General features: G+C 37.5%; 1 protein-coding gene across 16 annotated transcripts in view; it reads right to left on the reverse strand.

The window, feature by feature from the left end:
* The window catches only part of DLG2 (discs large MAGUK scaffold protein 2), a 2,332,374-nt gene that overhangs the window by 341,965 nt on the left and 1,965,021 nt on the right, over window positions 1–25,388 (reverse strand). For all 16 annotated transcript variants that reach the window (XM_037840899.1, XM_037840898.1, XM_037840904.1 and 13 more), the window contains one exon: window positions 3,002–3,158. In XM_037840899.1, the coding sequence (XP_037696827.1) occupies window positions 3,002–3,158 (157 nt within the window). The remainder of the gene's footprint in view (window positions 1–3,001; window positions 3,159–25,388) is intronic.

A 25,388-nucleotide genomic window follows, 5' to 3' on the forward strand; every position in this document is an offset into this window, starting at 1 on the left:
AGTACTGTTAGCAATGACTTGTTTTCAAATTAATCTTATTATCAACTTGTGATATAGATTGCATTTTTATTTAGCTATTGATTGCTATTTAGGGTTTTTGTTTTTTTCCAGGAAGGTATAGCTTAGTCTCTCCATTTCCAGTGTGAGCTGTAGAAACAATTATATTATTATATTATTTCCTTTCCATATTATTTCCATATTATAAAGTTCCAGCTTCTGAAGCCCTTTTTTTTTTTTTTTTTTTTTTTTGCTCTCAGTGTTAACCAGTGAAATTCCACTACTGAGCCTTGGAACTAGCTACTTTCTAGACAGGTTAGATAAGCTTTAGCAAGCCAAGAAGGAGAAATGTTCCCCCTTCCCTTTCAATTGCAAAAAGCAGATAACATTTTCATCATTGAAATGTTCTTTCAAATATTATACATACAAAAGGATATGATATCTGAACTTCAAAGAATGTTGCTATATTCTATAATCTCTAAAAAGACTACAATTCTCATTGGTTGCTTTACTTTCTATGTGGTCCTGATAGTAATATTTAAATTGATACATATACTTTCTGAAAGTAGAAATATTTGTGAATTTTCTTTGTTGAACCATAAGAGGATTACTAGCCTACCCCATTCTTCCACATGCATGGGGGAAATACAATCTCTGACTTGGTGGATTTCTCATTTAAACACAGCTAGAGAGTCTAATTTCATCTCTATGCCTCAGTTTCCTCATTTAAAAATGAGTGTAATAAAGCAAAGGGTTGTTAAGATATTAAATTAGTTAAAATAGTGACTGACTCAAAAATACCACATTAGTAATAGCTCTTTATAGTTTTATGTGTTCTTGAGGGTGGAATGCACACAGAGTGGTGCACATCAAGAAGGTGCTAAATAAATATTGTTGACAAGGATTTTAAGAGAGATTGTGCTGAGAGGAGAAAGAACACTGATTTGGGGTCCAGAGACCTGATTTTGAGTCCAACTTTACAGTCAGTAGCTGCGGCAGCTTGGACAAACCATTTGACCTTTCTGAATCCCCTTTTCCTCAAATGGGAGTAATAACCTAACCCGACACGTAGAATTTCTTTGAGGATCCCCAGAGTTAATGTGTGTGAAACTGCTTTATGTCTGGGAAAGTGCTATGACAATGAGAATGCTGATGTCACCATTGAAACGACAGAGCGGTCCCCCCTGTCTACAGATTTTGAGCCAGGATAATGAAGATATGTTAGGAATTTTAGATAGAGTTTTAAAGTCCATTTTCCAGGCCACAGTGACTTCTTAAAACACCACCACATTTATTCAACACTTTTTCATTCAATAAACTTACTTTGAGAGATTTCTATGTGCCAGGCACTGTGCTAACTGATGAGGATACAACATCAAGTAAGAAAACGTGCTTTCAGGGAGCTTACCACCTAGTAGAGGAAGACAGACATGTAAACAAATATGTGCAATAGGTTTACTAACCACCAGTTATAACTCATATATCACTTTATATGTCTAAGAAGTAGGTGAAGGGAAAGTAGTTGGAAGGATAAGGTTCAGCCCTTGGTTGGCAGAACAAGCACCTGGAATAGGATTTTACCCTATTTCTCTCATCCTCAACATCCTTCCAAATATCCGACGAGTAAGAAGAAGGCTGCATGTATGAGAGAACCACACGGACATAGAAGGCAAGGCCATCCATGCAGATCACTGGGTACTCAACTGACTGTATGCTTTGTAGGTATGTTGTGTGTGTGTGTGTGTGTGTGTGTGTGTGTGTATGAGAGAGAGAGAGAGGGAGAGAGATATAGAGAGAGATGAGAGAAACAGAGAAAGAGAGAAAGAGAGAGAGAGAGGGGTGGGGGTAAGTGGGGAGAGAGGGAGGGGGGAGGGAGAGGGAACAGAAGGGAGAGGGAGAGAGGAGAGAAGGAGGGAGGAAGAGATCTATTTATATTTAAGGGGTTGGAAAGGTGGTTAACAAATATAAGGTCACTTGGAAAATTCTAGCTATAAATCACAGCTATAAAATGCAAACGAATTTTCCTAAGCGCACAATGAAAACCACAATTAAATGCTTCAGTGACTTCCGAACCAAATCCTCAGCCACAATAACTGGGCTCCTTATGTAATTCTCCGTTTTTATTTTCATGGTTATAAAAACATCCATATGAGCATGAACATTCACAATGGATTTAACTACCTATCCTACAGTCTATACCAGGGATGTAGCTTGATGTAGTAGAAAGAAACAGTCAGTAAATATTTTTAGAAATCAAGGAATATTTTGAAAAGAAAGGAAACAGGAAGAAAGAGGCAAGAAAAGAAGGGAGGGAGGAGGGAGGTAAGAGAAAAGGGAGGGGGTGAGGGCAGGCATCATGGCATTATTATCAAATATTTAAATCCCAGCTCTGACTTTCTAGCTATGTGACCTCTGACAAGTTACTTAATCTCTCCGTATTTTTTTTCACTTCATCTGAACATGGGTCAATACATTTAAGGGTGATGGTGAAAATTAAAATTTACTTTTATAAAATGCTTGGAAAATAATAGGTGCTTAATTAATAAATGGTTGCTGGTAATTCTTGTCCATAGGTAAATAGTGTGTGACCACTCATAATCACCACACCAAAATAGGTATGCATTTTCTTCCATAGATACGTGCACAAAACTATACACATTATAAAGGTACAGCTTTTAGAGTATGGCCACATGTTTGAGGGAAAAAATCTGCATTTTTATAATAAGTAATATGCCATTTTTAAAAGGCATGTGTTTCAGTGATCTGTTGGATGGAAATATGTCTCAGAAAATGTAAAAGAAACTACTAATATTTTTACCTTTATCTGGAGTGTAAGTGTAACAAGAATAAAGAAACTGAACAACATTTAAACTGCAATGCACACTTGAAGTCATGATATTCTCATGCCTTTTTGTTTTGTAATTAAGGTGCTTTTGGAGTCATATGACTTCTTCATGGATAATGTCAGAAACAGATGGACTGAACATTAAACAGTAATACTCACTGATAGGATCTGGTCTCCTCTCTGGAGCTCCCCACTCAAGTCTGCTGGTCCACCGGCCAGAATGAAGGACACAAAAATACCTTCTCCATCTTCCCCGCCCACAATGTTGAAGCCCAGACCAGTGGAGCCTTTGTGCAGAACCACTTTGCGGGGCTCCCTGCAGAAACAAATGGAGAACACAGCTCACAGGGTGACCCATTCAAAAGTTAGGTTCCTTTCACTTTCATTGGCATATCTGATATCAGCAATTCTTTACCTACGAAATTGGCTTCCTAAAATAAGACACTTTTGCACATCAAGAAAGAGGCTAGTTAATATCAGGGCAGATGTCTTACTTCCTCACTGTAACAGCAACAAAAATAGAATGCAAAATCATTCCTCAACTCCAAATTTTTTCTTAAACTAGCCCCACCTCTACTTTTTCTTTAAAACATTTGTTCTTGCCTTGAGCAGTATATTAGGTTCTCAGTAGGGTGGATGTTTCCAAAAGAAGGGAGAGAATTTTGGGGAAAACAGATGCGGTTGAATGGGCCAGATTGTGAAAGATCTTACTTTCCAGCCTATGGGCTTGTTTGTTTATTGAAATTTACTCTGTAGGCAATAGGGATTTATAGGAGGATTTTGATGCAACAAGAAGATTTAAATCCATTTTAGGAAGATCAACGAATGGTCATATGTAGGGTTGATAGAGGGAGGAGTGTAGATATGCTGGGAGACAGGAAAATCAGTTAGGGCATTCTCTGAGTAATCTAGATGGCCTGAACAAGGATGGTGACAGTGAGAATGAAAAGAAAGGGCAATAAGAGTAAAGTTGAAGGGAGAAATAGTAGGTCTAGAATTGATTCATGGCAAATGGGGAGGGGAAGTAGAATCCAGGGTAATGGTGTGGTATTTATGTGGAGATATTCTAAAATATTTGGAGAAAAAGGTTAGAAAATTGTGGTATTATATAATTGTAAGGGATCTAAGAAGGTATCTAATTCAATTTTTATATCAGTAGTTTTCAAAAATTTATTCTGCAAGGCTTAGGTTTGACCAAGGTGCCTTTTGTATAACCCACCCTTCTCTCCCAAACATCTTAGTTTCAATCACTGAAGTTCATTATTTGTCTTCCAGCTCTTAGGTAAGAATGACAAAAACCCATACAATATATTTTCATACTAAGGACTACACAAAGAATCTTCTATTTGCCATCGTACTCCCAGGCACAAGGCTGTGCATTATATCTATAATTACCCTCATTATGAGGAAGGGTATAAAAGGCATATCACAGCCTGGACTGTAAGAAATATGTTACAAAGCAATACAGTAAGTCAGAGGTGATGATCTAGTCCATTTTGTTCTACAAACATTCTGTGAGCAGTTACTATGTGTCTGGAACTGGCCCAGGTGCTTGAAATGTTTGTAAACATAGTAAGATACTTTCCCTTATGGGTTTACATTCTAAGTAGGGGAGTGGGGGTAGGTCCCCAATAAGCAATAGATGCCATAAATAAGTCCATTGTATTGTGTGTTAGAAGGCAATAAGGGTTTTGGATTTTTTTTTAAATCCAAAAATTAAAAAAATTAATTTTTAAAACCAAAAATTAAAAAAAGCAGAGTAGTGTAAGAAGAATAGGTTGCGGTGGGGTGGGCCTAAGCAAGCTTCACTGTGGAGGTCAAATTTGAGGAAAGACCAAAGAAACTAGTTATGTGGCTATCTGGAGGAAGAACATTTCAGCCACAGAGGACAGCCATTGCAGAGACCCTAATGCAGTACCTGGTGCTGTCAAAGAAGATCTAGGAGGCCAGGGTGGCTAAAATGAGTGAATGAGAGAAGGAGAACAGTCGGAGATTAGGCCAGTGTATTAGTTTTCAATTGCTGAATAATGAATTAACACAAACTTAGCAGCTTGCAACAGCACACTTATCATTTCTCAGTTGTGTAGGTCAGAAGTCTGGGTGGGCTCAACTATGTTCTCTGACTAGGATCCCACAAGGTCAAAACCAAGGTGTCAGCCAGGCTGACCTTTTATTGGAAGGCTCTGGGGAAGAATCCACTTCTGAGCTCATTCAGGCTGTCAGTGGAATTCAGTTTCCTTGGCTGTAGGACTGAGGTCCCCATTTCCTTGTTGGCTCTCATTCAGGAGCTTCTATCAGCTTCTAGAGGCTGCCCTTCTTCCTTACCATGTGATGCCCTCTCGTGTCATGCCACCAATGGGACATCAAATCCTTTTCACCTTTGGAATCTCTCTAATTTTTTCTTCTGCAACCAGTTGAATTAAACTCTCTGCTATTCAAGGGTTCACATGATTAGACTGGGCCTGCTCAGATAATCTCCCTATGTTAAGATCAATTGATTAGTGACCTTAATTACAATTGCTAAATCACTTTTCCACAGGTGCAACACCAGGAGGCAGAGATCATGGGGCCCATCTTAGAATTTTGTCTGCTACAGTCAGAGAGGCAACAGAGGGAAAATCCTGTAGAGTCTTGTTGGCCATTTTACAAACTTGGACTTTTACTGTGAGTGAAATGGGGAGATTCTGAGAAGAATGGCATAATCTGATTCACATTTTAAAAGGATTCATTTGGTATAAAATAGACTAATGGAAAAGTTTGAAAAAGTGGGACCAGGTAAGTGGCTTTTACTACATTCAGGAAAAATGCAATAGTGGTTTGGACCAGGAAATGGTGAGTAGTGGTCAGGTTCTGGATACAGCTTCAGTCTATTTTCACTCCCTTCAGAATGGGTAGTTTCTATTTTCCTAACTTTAGGTACACTGATTCCTTCCTCTGTGATATTCATTCTGCCATTGAGCTCATCCAGTGAATTTTTTATTCTGTTTATAATATTTTCCAGTTGGAACATTTCCATGTGGTTCTTCTTTATATCTTCTATTTCTCTGCAGAGACTTTCATTTCTTTGCAAAAACCTTTCTTTTTTTTAAATTTGTTTCAAGTGTGTTCATAATTTCTTATCAAACCATGATAGCTACTTTAAAATCCTTTTTAAATAATTCCAACATCTGTGTCATCTCAGTGTTGGCATTTTTGATCATCTTTTCTCATTCAGGTTGAGATTTTCCTGTTTCTTGGCATGACAAGTGATTTTCTATTGTATCCTGGACAATTTGGATGTTATTTTATGATACTCTGGATTCTATTTAATCTTTTAGTTTTGAGGTCGTCACTCAGGTTTGGTGTAGTGTGCAGATCCAGGTGGGGTGGATATTCAGCTTCCCATTTAGCCTCACTGACACCTCCCCAGAGAAAGTGGAACATCAACTCATACCACCTCATTACTGTTGGGTGTGTACGGGGGTTCATTTCCTCACTGAGCCTCACTAGCAGGCAGTGGGGGAAATGGGTCACCAATTGGCACTCTATTCTGCTGTATTGTCACTGAGTGGGGTGGAAGCTCAACTCCTTTTTTTCAGCCCACTGATACCAATGGGCAAGAGAACATGGAGTGCTGACTAGCACCACTTTGAACCACCTTGTTCTGCCTTCTTGCCTCTGTGAAGAATAGAAATTCAGCTCCCCTCTGGGCCATGCTGATAATAACCCAGTGGGGAAAGAAGAGTGCCAACTAGCACTGCTTCCCCTCCTCCTTCCATCTAGTTACCACTAAGCAGAGAGGGAAATTCAGGTCCCCACTGGAGAGTGTACTGCCAACCAGCACTACCTCACAACGCTTTGTTCTTTCTCTTTGCTACTGGATGAGGGTGGGAGTTCCACTCCCCATTCAACCCCACTGACACCAGCCCACTGGAAGAAATGCACGGCCATCTCCTATTGCCTCACTTTGTTGCTCCAAGTGGGGCCAGAAGTCTAGGACTCTGTTCACCCCCACTGACACTGCACGGGTGAGAGGACAGTTTTTCCTTTGGTGTTTGGCTAAAGTACAGCTACTATTATCAAAATGGATTCCTGTTTTGCTAGTCCACTCTTTCCCTGGTACTTTTGGCTAGAGGGAGCAGGCTTTTCTTGGCGGATTTTTTTTTTTTTTGAGTGTCCTTGTTGGTGGTTCTAGGCTACAGGCTTCTCCAGTGCCCCACCTAGGATTTATGAGAGACAAAAAGAAAGTCCAGGGAACTCACTGCATGGTCATTCCTCAAGTCCAAAGGTCCTTAGCCAGTCTCCTTTGTTCTTGTCACCATTTAGAGTTTTCCTATGCTTTTTTGTTTTATTATACAAATGTCCCTCTTCCCTAGGAAACAGTTTCCTCAGGATCCCAGGCACTCCGCTATGCCCTATGGCCTACAATACCTTGCCCCAGGCAGCATGACTTGAATCCTCTACCACAGTGTTCTGTGGGAGAGCTCTGTGAGCTGCCTTCTACACGCAGGGAAAATTCTGGGATGGTGAGTCCCTCAGGCCATCACTTGACAGAATGGGCCAGAAATAAATGCTCCCAGCATGTGCACAAGGGCCACTCTTCTCCCTCTGAAACTGGGACCAGAGCTCTACACTGGGATTGAGGGCTAGCTCCTCATGCAGCTGCTGAGGGGTGGGGGAGGGACTAGCCAGGGCACATGAAATCCTATCACTTATTTTAAAACTGCAAATTTTATTGAGCTATATTCACACACCATATAATAATCCAAAGTATACAATCAATGTCTCACATTATCATCACCTGGTTGTGCAATCCTTATCACAATCAATTTTAGAACATTTACATTACTCCAGAAAGAAAAATAACAAATAGACATAAAAAAAGAAAACCTCAAACACCCCATACCCTTATCCCAACCTATTATTGACCCCTAGTATTGGTGTGGTACATTTGTTATTGTTGATGAAAGAATGTTAAGATATTACTATTCACTATAGTCTGTAGTTTGCAAAAGGTACTTTTTTCATATACTACTCCATTATTAACTCTTGTACAAGTGTGCATTTGTTCTAGTTCATGAAATAATTTATTTACATTGGTAGTGTTAATCATTAACATTGTCCACCTTAAGGTTCACTTTGTTATACATTCCCATATTTTAACCTCTAGCTTTCCTTTTGGTGACATACATGACTCTAAACAACCCCTTTCAACCACACTCAGCTACAATTCAGTATTATTACTTATAATCCCATTAAAGAACTACTGTCACCTTTATCCATTAGCAAACATTTAAGTTCAACCTTGTTAAAAATTCTGTACATATTAGGCAACCGCTCCTCGTTCTCTAGTCTCATTCTATCTCTTGGTAACCTCTATTCTAAGGTTTATGACTATGAGTTTACATATTCTAATTAGTTTATATTAGTGAAATCATGCAATATTTGTCCTTTTGTGTCTGACTTATTTCACTCAGCATTATGTCCTCAAGGTTCATCCATGTTGTCATGGGCTTCAGGATTTCATTCCTTCTTACCACTGAGTAATATTCCATCGTATTTATATACCACATTTTGTTTATCCATTCATTGATTGATAAACACTTGGATTGTTTCCATCTTTTGACAATTGTGAATCATGCTGCTAAGAATACTGGAGTGCGAATGTCTGCGTCCCTGCTTTCAGATCTTCTAGGTATATACTGAGTAGTGGAATTGCCAGGTCATGGGGCAACTCAATATTTAGTTTTCTGAGGAACTGCCAGACCATTTTCCACAGCAGCTGTACCATTTTACATTCCCACCAGCAGTGAATAAGTGTTCCTATTTTTCCACATCCTCTCCAACACTTATAATTTCCTGTTTGTTTAATAGTGGCCATTCTAATAGCTGTGAGATGATATCTCATTGTGGTTTTGATTTGCATTTCCCTAATAGCTAGTGAAGATGAGCATCTTTTCATGTGCTTTTTAGCCATCTGTATTTTCTCGCCAGAGAAATGTATATTCATGTCTTTTGCACATTTTATAATTGGATTGTTTGTCCTCTTATTGCTGAGTTGTAGGATTTCTTTATACATTGTGGATCTCAAACCCTTATCAAATATGTGGTTACCAAATATTTTCTCCCACTGAGTTGGCTGCTTTTCACCCTTTTGACAAAGTCCTTCAAGGCACAGAAGCATTTGATTTTGAGGAGTACCCATTTATCTATTTTTTCTTTTGTTGCTTGTGCCTTGGGTGCAAGGTCTAAGAAGCCACCTCCTATCACTAGGTCTTGAAGATGTTTCCCTGTATTTTCTTCTAGGAGTTTTATGCTACTGGCTCTTATATTTAGGTCTTTGATCTACTATGAGTTAATTTTTGTATAGGGAGTGAGGAAGGGTGCTCTTTCATTCCTTTGGATATGGATATCCCGTTCTCCCAACACCATTTATTGAAGAGACTATTATGTCCCAGTTTAGTGGCTGTGGCAGTCGTGTCAAAAATAAATTGACCATAGATCTGAAGATCTATTTCTGAACTCTTAATTTGATTCCACTGATTAATATGTCTATTTTTTTGCCATTACTATGCTGTTTTGACCGTTGTGGCTATATAATAAGCTTTAAAGTCGGGAAGTGTGATTCCTTCTACTTCATTGCTCTTTTTCAAGGTGTTTTTGGCTGTTTGAGGCCCCTTTCCCTTCCAAATAAATGTGATAACTTGTTTTTTGCAATTCTGCAAAGTAGAGTTTTGGAATTTTGATTGGTATAGCATTGAATCAGTAGATAACTTTGGGTAGAATTGGCATCTTAATGACATTAGCCTTCCTAGCCATGAACACAGAATATGTTTCCACCCAGGTAGGTATTTTTTAAATTTCTTTTAGCAATGTTTTGTAGTTTTCTGTGTACAGGTCCTTGACATTCTTGGTTAAGTTTTCCTAGATACTCGATTCTTTTAGTTGCTATTGTGAATGGAATTTTTTCTTAATTACTTCCTAGGATACCTTATTACTAGTGTACAGAAACATTACTGATTTTTGCATGTTGATCTTATATTCTGCCACTTTGCTGAACTTGTTTATTAGCTCAAGTAGTTTTGTCATAGCTTTCTCAGGATTTTCAAATATAGGGTCATGTCATCTGCAAATAATGAGAGCTTTACTTTTTTTCAAATTTGGATGGCTTTTATTTCTTTTCCTGGCCTAATTGTTCTAGCTAGAATTTGTCCACAATGTTGAATAACCGTGGTGACAGCGGGCATCCTTGTCTCATTCCTGATCTTAAAGGGATGGCTTTCAGCCTCTCACTATTGAGTATGATGTTAGCTGTGGATTTTTCATATATGCTCTTTATCATGTTGAGGAAGCTTCCTTTGATTCCTACCTTCTGAAGTGTTTTTATCAAGAAAGGATGCTGAATTTTGTCAAATGCCTTTTCAGCGTCAATCTAGATGACCACGTGACTTTTTGATTTGTTAATGTGTTGTATTACATTAATTGATTTTCTTGTGCTGAACCCCCCTTGCATATCAGGAATAAAACCCAACTGCTGTGGTGTGTAACTCTTTAAATGTGCCATTGGATTCAATTTGCAAGTATTTTGCTGAGAATTTTTGCATTTGTATTCATTAGGGAGACTGGTCTGTAGTTTTCTATTATTGCAGTATCTTTTTCAGGCTCTGGTATTAGGGTGATGTTGGCTTCATAGAATGAGGTAGGTAGTGTTCCCTCTTCTTCAATTTTTTGGAAGAGTCTGTGCAGGAATGGTGTTAATTCTTCTTGGAATGTTTTCTAAAATTCCCCTGTGAAGCCATCTGGTCCTTAGCTTTTCTTTGTAGGAAGGTTTTTGATGACTGATTTAATCTCTTTTCTTGTGATTGGTTTGTGGAAGTCTTCTATTTCTTCTCAAGTCAGTACAGGTTGTTCATGTGTTTCTAAGAAATTGTTCATTTTATCTAAGTTGACTAGCTTGTTGGCATACAGTTGCTCATAGTATCCTCTTATGATCTTTTTTATTTCTTTGGAGTCTTGTTAATGATCCACCTCTCATTTCTGATTTTATTTATTTGCATCTTCTCTCTTTTTTTCTTTGTCAGTCTGGCTAAGAGTTTGTTGATCTTATTGATCTTCTCAAAGAACCAACTTTTGGTTTTATTGTTTCTCTATTGTTTTTTTTTTTTTTTGTTCTCCATTTTATTTATTTCCACTTTAATCTTTGTTATTTCTTTCCTGCTCTTTCTCTAGTTTCTTCAGTTGTTCAGTTAAGTCTTTAGTTTTAGCTCCTTCTTCCTTTTTAATGTAGGCATTTAAGGCTATAGATTTCCCTCTCAGCACCACCTTTGGTGCATCCCATAAGTTTTGATATGTTGTATTCTTGTTTTCATTCATCTCGAGATAGTTACTAATTTATCTTGCAATTTCTTCTTTGAAACTTATTAAGAACATGCTGTTTAACCTCCATGTATTTGTGAAATGTCTGGTTCTCCAGCAGTTATTGATTTCCAGCTTCATTCTACTATGATCGGAGAAAGTGCATTGTATAATTTCAATCTTTTAAAATTTATTAAGACCTGTTTTGTGCCCCAGCATATGGTCCATTATAGAGAAAGTTCCATGAGCACTTGAGAAGTTATGTATATCTGTATCTTGCTTTATTGGGGTGCAACCATCTATACATGTCTGTTAGATCTAACTCATTTATCATATTATTTAGGTTCTCTATTTCCTTATTGATCCTGTCTAGATGTTCTATCTATAGAAGACAGTGGTGTGTTGAAGTCTCCTACTATTACTGTAGAGATGTCTATAAATCCCTTACATTTTGCCAGTGTTTGCCTCATATACTTTGGAGCACTTTGATTAGGCGCATAAATATTTATGATTGTTATTTCTTCCTGGTGAATTGTCCCTTTTATTAATATATAGTGTCCTTGTCTCATAACATTTTTTCATTTAAAGTCTATTTTGTCTGATATTAGTATAGCTACCCCAGCTTTATTTGTTTATTTATTGTGGTTATCGCTTGCATGGATTATCTTTTTCCAACCATTAATTTTCAACCTATTTGTATCTTTGGGTTTAAAATGAGTCTCTTGTAGATAGGCATATTAATGGATAATAATTTTTTGCCCATTCTTCCTATCTATGTCTTTTGATTAGGGAGTTTAATCCATTAACATTCAATATTATTGCTTATAAAAGCTGTCCTTACTTCAACCATTTTATCCTTTGGCCTTTATTTGTCAGATCTATTATTTTTCTCTCTTTTTATCCTTTTAGTTACCCTTACTGATAGTCATCATTTCTATACTATTCTCCAAGCCCCTCTCTCATGTCTTTTTTTTTTTTTTCAACTGGGAGGACTCCTTTTAGTAGTTCTTGCAGGGCAGGTCTTTCACCTGTTGTTTATCTGTGAATATTTTAAAACCGCAATTGGAGCTTGGTTGAGTTACTTTCCCTTGCTCCAGGTAACCTGCTTCTTTTATCCACAGGGAATGTTTCAGCTCAGACTGCCATGTCAGTGGGGGAGGGGCACCAGTGCCACAGTTTGGGGAGCTTTACTTACAGTTCTATACTGCGATCTCAACTAATCCACCCATTCCAGGCTGATGTACGATGTGTGTTCAGTTACAGATATCCCCCAACAGTTGTTCCAGGCTATTTACTAGTTGTTCCTGGCTATTTCCTAGTTGCTCTAAAGGACTAACTAAATTCTGCCATCTTGCCCTGCTTCTTCCAATAGGATATTGATGAAAAGTTTTGCAGAAAACTCCTCCTTCTCCCAAAATAAATATACCCACTCTTAGTGGGTCCAACAACAGTCAAACTGTACATAGTAAACATATATGGAGGGAAGGTGACTATTATGACTCTAACAGCTTATATGTTGGATATTGTGATTGATGCTTTACATACATTATTCCATTAATTCCTCAAATAAACTGTTTTATTTTCCTAGGCTGCTTTAGCAAATACCATGAAATGGTTTGGCTTCAACAATGAGAATTTATTTGCTCATGGTTTTGATGCTGGGAAAATATCCAGGTCAAGACATCATCAAGGCAATTCTTTCTTCCTGAAGAGCGGCTGCCAGCGATCTTTGGCTCCTCTTTCACATGGTAAGGCACATGGAGGCATCTGCTGGTCTCTTCCTTCTTTTCCGCATTTTGTTGATTTCAGCGTCTTGCTTCTGTGGCTTTCTCTTCTCTGTCTGAATTTCATTCTCTTATAAAGGACTCTAGTAAAGGGATTTGACCCATCCTGATTGAGGTGGGGTATGCCTTAACTGAAGTAACCTCATCAAAAGGTCCTACTTATAATGGGTTCACACCCACAGGAATGGATTAACTTAAAAAACATGATTTTCCAGGGTACATACAGTCCAAACTACCACACAGGTCAATGAGGGATGCTTACTTATGTTTGCAATTACTTTGAAATAGATCTAAAAAGTAAGATGGATTAATGATTGGATATATGGGTTGGTATGCTATAGAGAAAAGTTCAGTAAAATATTAATTGTGGAATCTAGATGGTGAGTATATGGGTGTTCGTTATAAAATTCTTTAAGCTTTACTTTATGTTTGAAAAATGTTATAACAAAATATCAGACAAATAGACAACCCAATGAAGTAATTATTATGACCTTTTTAAATTAGTGAAATGAGATTATTTGCCCATGTGTACTGAGCTTAGTAAGTAGCAAAGGCAGGATCGAGACAGGTTTTCTTGTTCAAAATCCCAGAGTCTAGAGTAGGATGTGTTCCTGCAGGCTGAATTTGACCCACAGTATTTATAAATTTTTAGATTTGTTGCTTTCCTCTCAACTTTATAGGAAATGCAAATCTAATACAACTGACACTCAGTTTTTTCTTTTTGTCTGAGAAACATGAAGGAGAGGTGAAGGCTACGGCAAACTGGAGAATAAATTCCCTTTCTAAAGAGGGCCATGCTTTAGCCAATTTAATTGTTGCTGGGTAACAAGATTGAGCACTGCTATTAATAGAACTTCTGCTTTTTTCGTATGAGGCCATAAATCCATATATTGCTGCTCATGCTTAAAAGTAGGGAAATTTGCATTTATAAAAAATGGGAAAATGAAAGCTTATGGAGGGCGACTTGTAGTTTAATTTTTTAAAAAATGGGAGAGAACATGATTCCTATGGAAGTAAGAATTATTCTTACATGTTTAATATTCAAAGTGACTTTATGTAAAAAGCGTACAGCTTTAAAAATTATGAAACATCATCTCCATTACTTATCTATATTATTTGCCACTGGACATTTGTATTGGTGATCCCTGAACTTTTTCACATAAAACACAGAATGATTTGAGTGACAGTAGATTTTATTTATGTTCCCTGACCTCATTTATTTCAAACTCTCTGAACAAGTCTTTAAACTTAACTGTTTAGGATCGTCTCAATTTTTGAGATTTAAATGCCTTTTTAAAGAAAGAATTTATGTCATGATGAGTTGTGATGCTTATTTTAGTAATGGAGAGAAATAACAAAAAATAAATCTTTAAAATGTAATGCAAATAAAATGTCCTAAGTGCACTATGAATAATTTACTTTTTCTAATTTAAACTTCTTATAGTAATAATCCATTACATTAAACTGTAGATTTCATATATATATATATATATATATATATATATATATATATATATATATATATATATATATTGATTATAGAAGCATAACCCTGGAAAGAATTAGAAGTTCTATTTTACCGATTCTTAGATAAGTCAACTTGTCTAAGTTCACAGACTAGTAAGCAACAGAGCCATACTCTTTAGTGCAAGTGAAGTGTTCTGTCCATAAAATGGAGGGAGAACTTAAAAAATGAAAACACACACAGAGACACACACACACAAACTAAAATGTGCTTTATATAAGCTAGAAGAGGACTTAGATTTTAAAAGGGACTACAGTATATTATATTTATAGACTATATTTTCCAGGACCCACAGTATCAAGGATTCACTTTAACAGCCCTCAGCATTTGTCATTTGATCCACATGATTCAATACTTCATTCCATGAGGCTTACACTGTTCTCTCTGAATATCAAGCTCTCCAACCTCTACAGTTCACTCCTAGATTATTAGGAAACCCTCTAATTCAGTCTTCTCGATTCTAGTTTCAACCTTCCAAACACTTCTTCCCCACTAAAATACAAATCTGAGTCTCTCGCTTTCCTGATTAAATGATTCCAGTCACCCTATGTTACAGCCACATCAAATTCTTTGCACTCTTCTGAGATGGTCATGTTGCTTTGTACTTCCATGCCTTGGCCCAGGCCATCTTAAACCTCAGTTCAAGTGTTACTTCTATGACCTGCCCTCCCCCGCCCCATCAGATACAGTTGATCACTTGCTCCTTGGGTTCATTCTGTCTTGCACACAACTCTACTGTAGCATTTATCACATTGTGCAGTGATTGTTTCTTTGTACAGCTATTCTCCCTCAATAGAATGTGAACTTCTGGGGTCTAGGCATCAGCATTTCCCCAGCCTTAGCAAGGACCAAAATAGCTGTGAATGAATGAACACCCACTGTGATTTAGACCTCATTTTACTTTTTATTTCCTATTATAATTATTTATGCAAATATCTTTCTTTCTTCCTAGATTTTAACCAGGGATGGCAAAATGTAAAACACGAAGGGATAAGACAGGTAACATAAATGAGTGGAGCTGAGTAGGGATTGTAGCAAACTGGGGATTTCATGTTTCTTCTAAAGGGGGGGCTGCCCTGCTCAGTTTTGTCTAATTGTTCCAAGCAGGACCACCAGTGTTGCCAGATCCTCTAATTTTTAAAGATAAGTCAAGAATCTAGATTTTTTTTTTATGTGAATATACCAGAATTTGAATGTTGAAAATTATGAAAAAATCTAAAATCTGGTGCAGGTCGAACCAAATGTATCTTTGTTGTGGATCCAGCCGTAACTGACCTGTGTGTGTGAGACTGTGCTGTTCACAGCTGGATGGCACATTTGATGTCTGCTTCATGTTTTCCTCTTCTTTGGTGCTTAGTATGGTACTTGGCTCATGGTAGTCCTCTGTAACTTTAAGTTGATTTAATGTTCCACACTCAGCCCCACCTCTATCCTTTGCTTTAGAAGTTCCCTCATTCTGGAATACTTATTGTGTCATATATTATCCAGAATTGGATGGCTTAGGGGCTGTTCTGGTTTGCTAATACTACCATTATGCAAAATACCAGAAATGGATTGGCTTTTCTAAAGGGGGTTTATTTGGTTACAAATTTAAAGTCTGCAGGCCATGAAAATGTCCAAATTAAGGCATCAACATGAGTATACCTTCACCAAAGGAAGGCCAATGGCATCCAGAAAACCTCTGTTAGCTGGGAAGGAATGTGGCTGCCATCTGCTGATACCGGGTTGTGTTCTAGCACCTCTCTCAGCTCCTGTGCTTTCTTCAAAATGTTGCTCTTGTGGTGTTTTGTTCTCTCTTAGCTTCTCTGGAGCAAACACTGGGCTAGCATCTCCAAAGTGTCAGCAAAAGTCTGCTTTCAATGGCCATCTCCAAAATGTCTCTCCCAGGTGCTTTCCAAAATGTTATTCTTAGCTTCTCTGAGGTCCTTTGTTTGTGAGCTCTTTTACAGGACTCCAGTGATTAAATCAAGACCCACCCTGAATGGGCACAGTCCATATCTCCATGGAAATAATTTAATCAAACGTTTCGCCCACAGTTGATTGAGTCATATATCCATGGAAACAGTCAATCAAAGGATTCCAACCTAATCAACACTAATATGTCTGCCCCCATAAGATTGTTTTAAAGAACATGGCATTTTGGGGAACGTAATACATCCAAACCGGCACAGGGGCCTATTGCCAGTCATCATTATCCATCATTATACCTGGACAGTGAAAAAATCTACCTCTTATTCCTTATTCAAGATGTAATTCAGAAATCACAGTCTTCTGGAAGCTATCAGTGACCCTCTCCTCAATCCCCCAGGCTAAGGCTGAGTTGGGTGCCTCTCCTGTGTAATCTCTCAGCAGTCTGACTATATACGTACCACAGTGCTTATTACACTGGATTGGTACATTTGTCTCCCTCTCCAACTAGAGTGGTCCAGTTGAGAGGGTAGGGACCATGTCATTTGCTTTCTGTCCCCAAAATCTGGTGCATAGCAGGTGCTATCTGATAACTTCAGTTTTCATATTAGATTTCAAGTATGGAACTTATAAAAGATGGAACACGGTTACTTACATCAATAATTTTTAAAAGGTTATCTATCTGCTGAAAAATTTGTGCTATTCATCCATATAATCTTTCAGTAAATAAATACCTTTTGTATCAGGCATGGTGAATACAAAGACTAAGGAGTCAGGGGTGGGAGGAGCCTCATGTAAACAAACAGCTATAAAAGCACAGGAATGGAACTATGATAAGTAACAAGTTTCACTTCCAGCTCCCAGATGGTATGTGTTTATCACTAAGGTGTGTGACTGCATTGTTTTAAATGAAATGAAAGTTTCGTTGTCATTTGTAATTGACAGTGACACTGATTACAATGTAAATATGTGTTTTGGGGTGATATTATTAAAATCTATTAGAATACACACACACACACACACACACACACACACACAAAGCACAGGAATGGGACAAGGGCTATGCCAGAAACATGTGCACCAGCAGCTAAAGTAGCCAAGAACAAGGAGCAACTAGCCTTCTTCTAAAAAGATTTTTGTCCTCTTTTCATCACCCAAATGAAATATGCCATATTTATTTATGCAGTTTTATTTTTATTTTAATATGATATAAAAAGCCTTCATAATCATAAAACCTTCGGATGTTGAACAACTGGAGAGATGCCAACCTGACTTGCTCCCAGCTGTGGCAGATAATCATCAGCATAATCTTGTTTAGTTGGGGTTTCAGAGGCTGCTCTAAGCCAGCTGGGATGTTTTCAGGAAAGGAGAGCAGGGTACTATGGGCTATCTTTTTCTCCTTAAACTAAATGCTTCAAAAGAGTTAAAGATTCAAAAAGGGAAGTGACTTTTTAAACCTGAAGCCTTTCTCATGCCCATTAGTAGGCTATTCCTTGAACTTTGTGCCTCTGGGGCCTGCAAAGTCACTCCAGTCGATTCCAAAATATCATGAGGAGAGGCCATGTGGTGTAATGCGAAAAAAGCTATAAAAATGTTTCTAGTCTTCTGTCTTAAAATACAGTGTAATCTGACCATATTACACTGTTGCCTAGAAGCCTTCTAGAGATTCCCATCTCCTCAGGATGAGGTTTAAACTAAACATGGCATTTAAAGCCTCCCATCATTTGACTTTTGTCTATTTCTCTAACTTCCAACTTCCCCTGTTCCAGCCATACAAAGTTGCCAACCACAGCTCCTCACACCATGCTGTTTCATGCCATGTTTTTGCCCAGGTTGTTCTCTGGCTAGAATGGTGCCTTTTCCTACTAATGCTCATCTGTCTAATGAACTTCTTGACATTTAAGACTAAGGCCAGGTGCCATCTCTTTCTCTCTCTCTGCTGTCCCCTGCATACTAGACTCCAGATGAACTGACTACTCCTCCTTTTATGAAACCACATTATACTTTTATTGATCATACCATTAACATGGCCTTTACTATTCTGAAATTGCTTTGTTTACTGATCTTTCTATTCTGTGAATCTGTGCAGTTCTTAAAAATGAGGACCATGGTTTACTTATTTTTGTAATACCAGCAGCCAGTACAAGGCTAAGAATATAGGACATATGCCCACACACACAAATGTATGATTAAAGAAAAAATAAAGCTAGGAGTTGGGAGAAAAGATATCAAATCCCGGCTTCATTTCTCCTGTGGCAAGCCTCATGAGGAATAATGTTTACCTCATGAAGAAGTGGTAAAATTGAGATAAGACAATGAGATAAAAGGATCTATAAAATGGAAAAGTGTGAAAGAAATACATACTCTGAGATTCTGTTTCTAGCCATTTTGGCAGATTAGATTTCTTGAAAATCCCTTCATTACAGAGCAGCTAAAATTCTGAATAGAATATTTATAAAGTAATTTTAAATGCTTGGCTAAGCTTGCAAGTTAGCAAGAGAAATCTTTAGAGGCCAAAAATGAAGCACAAATGTGAGGTCAGAGAAGAAAGCAAGAGCTGAGACTAGCAGCTGACTGGAACACATTTGTCGGTTCCCAAAGAGCTAGCATTCCAGTGTTCCAGATTTTGATGGCTACATGGAAAATAGGAGTATATGGGCCCAGAGATGAAGGGTCACATCAGAGACTCCTGAGCAAAACCAGAACCCTGCAAAGATAAACCCTAAGAAAAAGAATAGCTCACATGCAACATTCAGCCCTCAGTGATGTCAAGCATACATATCTGCCCTGACCTTGAGTCAAAGTAAGCAGAAAAGGCCTGGGAAGCTAATCCAGGCAAGATTGAATGAGGAAAAAGTTATGATTTGGGAACAGAATTCATAAAACCGAATAAACTGGGAGAAGAAAAGAGAGTCTACCTGGGCGCTAGGAGGAGCAATTTGGCGACATATCTCCAAAATTGTAGGTGGAGATGTTCTCCAAGTGGCTGACATTAGCATGCTGTTCTGCTCGATCAGGATAACGCGTGTGACGGATTTGTCTGCCTATCCTAGTTTGAGGACAGAATCTATTAAGGTCATCTGGCTGGTTTCCCTCCCTCAGAGTCCAGACTCACCAAGCCACATGCTATTTAAAATGTGGTTTTCCATAGTTATTTTCCTAATGGGAGCTCATGTGTTAATTAGCACATTCTAGTATCTTGAGAAATTGCATTTCCCACCGTAAGTTAATAACTTGCCATTAGAACATATATATATTATTCTTTAGTAAATCTGTCCCTTAAGCTTGGTCGCCCCTGGATACAGTGACAAAAATTGCATTTCAGAGCAGGTAGACATAAGGCCTGGATCTAGTACCATGACAACCTCAATAAGGGACAATTACGCAGTGAAGTCTTGTGCGAGCAGCCAGCTGGTCTTCTTGAGCCCTCTCTTCTTCATTTTTCTATCAATGCAACTGTTTTAAGGTGAGCAATGTCATTAAGGAAAGGAGATAATGTTAGATCAATGAGACTTCAGCAGAATGGAAAGATGTATCTTAGGATAATTGTGAAGAGTGGGGGCATGGCAAAGGTAGTGTCTTGGATGTCACTCACAAAGGGCTTCAAGGCTATTGGTTGATTATGATTGATATCCTATATCTAAATGAGCTGGCTCTCAGAAGAGTGTAGCACAATGTATGCCTCCAAACAATTAGTTAGGTTTGTCCATTAGTCAAATAAAAGAACTTACTTACAAAACATCAGTCAAACAGATTATTGGACATCACACAGATACAAAATGATAAAAGGGCCTTTTTGAACTACTGTTTTGTTGATGCAATATTAAAATAATACACAGGGAATGTGGTGATACAGGGGAGGACTATACTCTAGACTTTAAATACGCAATAGGGTGAAGGCGAAATTCAGCAAAATAATCACCACACAGATAATGAGTATTTACCAAATGTGCTGTGGTTGACACTGTGAAGGACAAAAAAAGCTCTAGTAAATGGGGAGAGTATGGCATATTGGGATACTGGGAAAGACCATCAGCATTGGAACTAGATAGATGTAGGCTTGAATCATAGTCCTTTCATTTAATAGCTGAGTAGCCTTGAGGAAGTTTTTTTTTTTTTTTTAATTTAAAAAATATTTCTTACGTCACTTAAAAAACAATAACATATTTATGTTAACTACATGTTAACATAAATAACATATTTTTAAGAAAAATAACTATATTTTCCCAAACAAAAATTGTGGTGAGAAGAGTGACATAGTTTTACATTTTTGTAAATCTCTTTAATGTCTGGTTTAATAAAAGATAGCTGGATTTCATATTTAATGGCTTATTTTTTTCAGCTGTAAATTGTGGACAATATCTATTCTATGGCATTGTGAAGATCAATTTAAATGACATATAAAGTAATTGGATCACATAGCAAGAGCTCAGTAAATGCTAACTCACTTCCTTTCCCTCTATGACCTTTAAAAAACAAACAACACGTATAAATAAATAAATAAGCAAACAATGCAAGGATGCATATGTTAAGTACCAAATGAATGCTGTGAATAATGAGAGATCTATGAATTAAAGGAAAAAGATTAAGTTCATGGAGAAGAACAGATGAGCTAGAAAATTGACAGATAGGTAGAAATTACATAAGTGGAATGGAAAGTAGATGGCATTTAATAGATGACAGGAGCCCAGAGGTAGAAAGGTGCATATGTAAGATTTGTTTGGAAAGCAGGGAATATCCAGTTAGAGTCGGGTGCAGGGTCCATGTGAAGGAAGGCTATAGGATTGGGAAGAAACCTGAACGCCATGCTAAGGAATTCAGATTTTATACTTGGATAATGTGAAGGCATGGATGTTTCTACTCCTGAGGGAGACCCTACCAGTGTAGTAACTTCTGTTTGTAAGTCAAAAGTGATTATGTTACGTTGTGCTGTTTCTACAGTCTTCCAAGTATGCCTTCTAGAAACTTAATTAACATTCTAAAGGTCTCTACAGATAACCCTGCTGCAAAGCAAGGGGCTTTGGTTGAGGCTGCAACATAAGGACTTGGGTTTAACAGCCAAGAGTATTCCTCATATTTGTGGAACTCTGTTTCAGCTTTCTTCTCTGGGGAAAATCTTGAAATTAGTTATACATCTGAGATGACATATCATGTCCTTGGTAAAAGGAATCAAACAGGCTAATTAAATAATTTTCTTCTCTCAAACATAAATCAAGTATAGATTATTATCAATCTGTTTGATTTTCAAATGTTTGGAGTTTTGTTTTTCACATATAAAATATGATAATCTAATAACCATGTTTGAACTCAATTTGCTTTTGTCTAAATTTCTCAAAATGATAAATAAGGAAGCAGGTAAATCTTACTCTCAATATGCTTTCACTTTTTGTAATCATACCTTCTAATCATCATTTATTTTCACCTACAAAGCAAAAGAAAAGAGATTACCCCTTATATTTTTTATTTTTATTTTATTTCATAATATCTTGGTTGTAAAGTTCCCCATTATTTTTGCCGATTAATTGCTTCTGCTTCGTGTTGCATTTAAAATTTTTAAAGAGCAGTTAATTTTAATAAGAATAACTTTAGCAATCTTGTTAAATAGAACTATAACCATTTTAAAGTGGTATTTTCCATAGTTGCATCATCTTTCTTCAAGCTTTCATGGCTGGTGCATGCTAGCATTCCAGTGTTCCAACTTTGATGGCTACATGGAGAGTAGGAGTGTATGGGTCCAGAGATGAAGGATCAGATCAGAGATCCCTGAGCAAACTCAGAACCCTGCAAGGATAAACCCTAAGAAAAAGAATAGATCACAAGCAACATTTAGCCCCTCAATGATGTCAAGAGCATATATCTACCTTTTGACTTCAAGCCAAAGTAAGCAGAAAAGGCCTGGGAAGCTAATCAAGGCATGTTTTGAATGAGGAAGAAGTTTTGATTTGGGAATAGAATTCATAAAACTGAATAAACTGGGAGAAGAAAAGAGAGCCTACCTGGGCACTAGGAGAAAAAAAATTCATAACAGAATTAGAGAAAAACAAACCCTGCATATTCTTCCTAAAGGCAAAGCATACTTTATGAAAAATTTTTAAAATGTCTTTTGAGCTACAGTTCTATGGTATTATGAAATTTCAATTAATAACTAAATGTTCAAACCCTCTGCAATTACTGTGATATAAGGAAAATGGCTTGGATTAATTAAGGTAAGAATCATTGGGTTCAAATTTCATAGGTATTCTTAACTCCAATTTTTATATCCATATTATTATAGAAAAAAGTCTTAAACTGAGACCTGTTTTCTATTCTTGATTCCAACAGTAGGCCCATGGCGTCTTTGAAAACACAGCCTCTCTTTACAATATTTTCCATATTGTATAAAAAAGGGAGTGGCAAGCACGGCAAACCAGAATCACTAAGATCCTTGCCAACTCTGGTATTACATACACTTAGTGAAAAACAAACATGGAGATTCCCCTATTTAAAAACCACAATTCCATTTGATTATTCAATAAATATTTAGTACTCACCTTGAAGAGACTAGAAAGGACAGGAATGGTCTATTTTTAGTTCCTCTCCAACCTGACCTCTCTTTAGTTCTTACCACACTAAACTTCCCTCTAGAGCGACACTCCAATAGAAATTTCTGTGATGATGGAAATATTCTATATTTGTGTTATCCAATATGGTAGCTACAGTCTACATGTGTTATTAAGCCCTTGAAATGTGGCTAGCATGACTGAAGAAGTTAGTTTTTCATTTTATTTAATATTAATTAGCTTATATTTAAACAGTCATGTGTCTGGTAGCTACTATAGTGACAGGACAGTTCTAGAATCTCTTTTTCCCTTGTCAAAAGGAGTTCACTTTTTTGAATTTTCTCTTTACCTCTCTAGTTGTTTCTTCTCAGTCTCCTTGAAGGGCTCCTCTAATTTGCTTGTTGTTCATTAATAGTGTTACCCAAAATTGTGCCCTTGGCCACCTTCTCCTCTCATTCCTTCCCTCAAGCTCTTCCACAGGGAGCTACTTTTTTCCCCTTTAGGTCTCAGTTTGAATTGCACTTTCACTTCCCCATTTAAACTAGTCCCTTACTCCATTATTTCCTATCATAGCCCTCTCTAGATCTCCTTCATGATTCTTATGTTATAATAAAATTATTCTGTTTATTGCCCATCTCCCACTAGAATCTCCATGAGAGCAGCAACCCCTGTGCCCCTAGCACCTGCATGGTGCCTGACACATAGTGGGGCCTCAATAAATATTTGTTGAATGAATTAATAAGTGACTGGTCTTATCCTTCTCTTTGTTGATGATTCACTAACCCATATCTCCAACCCAGATCACATTTTCCTCTACTCCAAACTTCTATTCAACTGTCCCCAACTGAACTCATTATCTTCCCCCAGAATCTTTTTTCTTTTTTTTTTTTTTAACTTTTTTTTAAATTGAAATTGTTCACATTTCATACAATTATCCAAAGATCCAAAGTGTACAATCAATTGCCATGGTACCCTCTTACAGCTATGCATCCATCACAACAATTAATTTTTTTTTAATTTTTAGAACATTTTCATTACTCCACAAAAGAAATAAAGAAAAAAAAAAAGGAAACTTAAATCTTCCCATACCCCTAACCACCTGTGCCAGTTTGAATGTATTGTGTCCCCCAAACGCCATTATCTTTGGTGCAGTCTTGTGGGGCAGACGTTTTGGTGCTGATTAGATTGGCTTGGAATTTGCCCCACCTACCTGTGGCTGATGACTCTGATGAGATGTTCCCATGGAGGCGTGGCCCCACCCATTCAGGGTGGGACTTGATCAGTGGAGCCATATAAATGAGCTGACTCAAAGAGAAGGAACTCAGTGCAGCTGTGAGTGATGTTTTGAAGAGGACCAAGCTTGCTAGAGAGGAACGTCCTGGGAGAAAGCCATTTTGAAACCAGAACTTTGGAGCAGAAGCCAGCCACTTGCCTTCCCAGCTAACAGAGGTTTTCCGGACGCCATTGGCCATCCTCCAGTGAAGGTACCCGATTGCTGATGTGTTACCTTGGACACTTTACGGCCTTACGACTGTAACTGTGTAGCCAAATAAACCCCCTTTTTATAAAAGCCAATCCATCTCTGGTGTTTTGCATTCTGCAGCATTAGCAAACTAGAACACCACCCATTAGGCATATTGACTCATAGTACTGGTACACTTGTTAATGTTGATGAAAGAATGTTAAAACAGTACTAACTGTAGTATACAGTTTGCAATATGTGTATTTCCTCCCTATATGCCCATTATTAACTTCTAGTTATAATGTCATACATTTGTTCTAGTTCATGAAAGAGATTTCTAATATTTCTACAGTTAATCATGGACATTGCCCACCACAGGATTCACTGTTTTATACATTCCCATCTTTTAACCTCTTCTGGTGACATTCGTGACTCTGAGCTTCCCTTTCCACCACATTCACACACTAATCTAATGTTAGTTATTCTCACAACATGCTACCGTCATCTCTGCCCATTTTCAAACACTTAAGTTCAACCTAGTTGAACATTCTGCTCATAACAAGCAACCGCTCCCCATTCTTTAGCCTTGTTTTATATCCTGGTAACTTATATTTCATGTCTATGAGTTTACATATTATAATTAGTTTGTATCAGTGAGACCCTGTAACATTTGCCTTTATGTGTCTGTCTTATTTCACTCAATATAGTGTCCTCAAGGATTCATCAACCTATTATTTTTTAAGACAGTTTTGTTCATACCCCATACATTCCATCCTAAGTAAACAATCAATAGTTCCCTGTATAGTCACATATTTATGTATTCACCACCATCACCACTATCTATATAAGGACAGCTCCATTTCTTCCACAAAGAAGGAGGAAGAGTCAAAGAAGGTAGAGAGACAAAAGAAAAAGAAAAAAGAAAAACAAAACGAAATAAAACATGACAGCTAGGAAGCAAAAATAGGAAAGATAGCATTCAACTAAGTAGAGT

The sequence above is a fragment of the Choloepus didactylus genome, chromosome 6 (assembly GCF_015220235.1).
Source record: "Choloepus didactylus isolate mChoDid1 chromosome 6, mChoDid1.pri, whole genome shotgun sequence".
Lineage (NCBI taxonomy): Eukaryota > Metazoa > Chordata > Mammalia > Pilosa > Megalonychidae > Choloepus > Choloepus didactylus.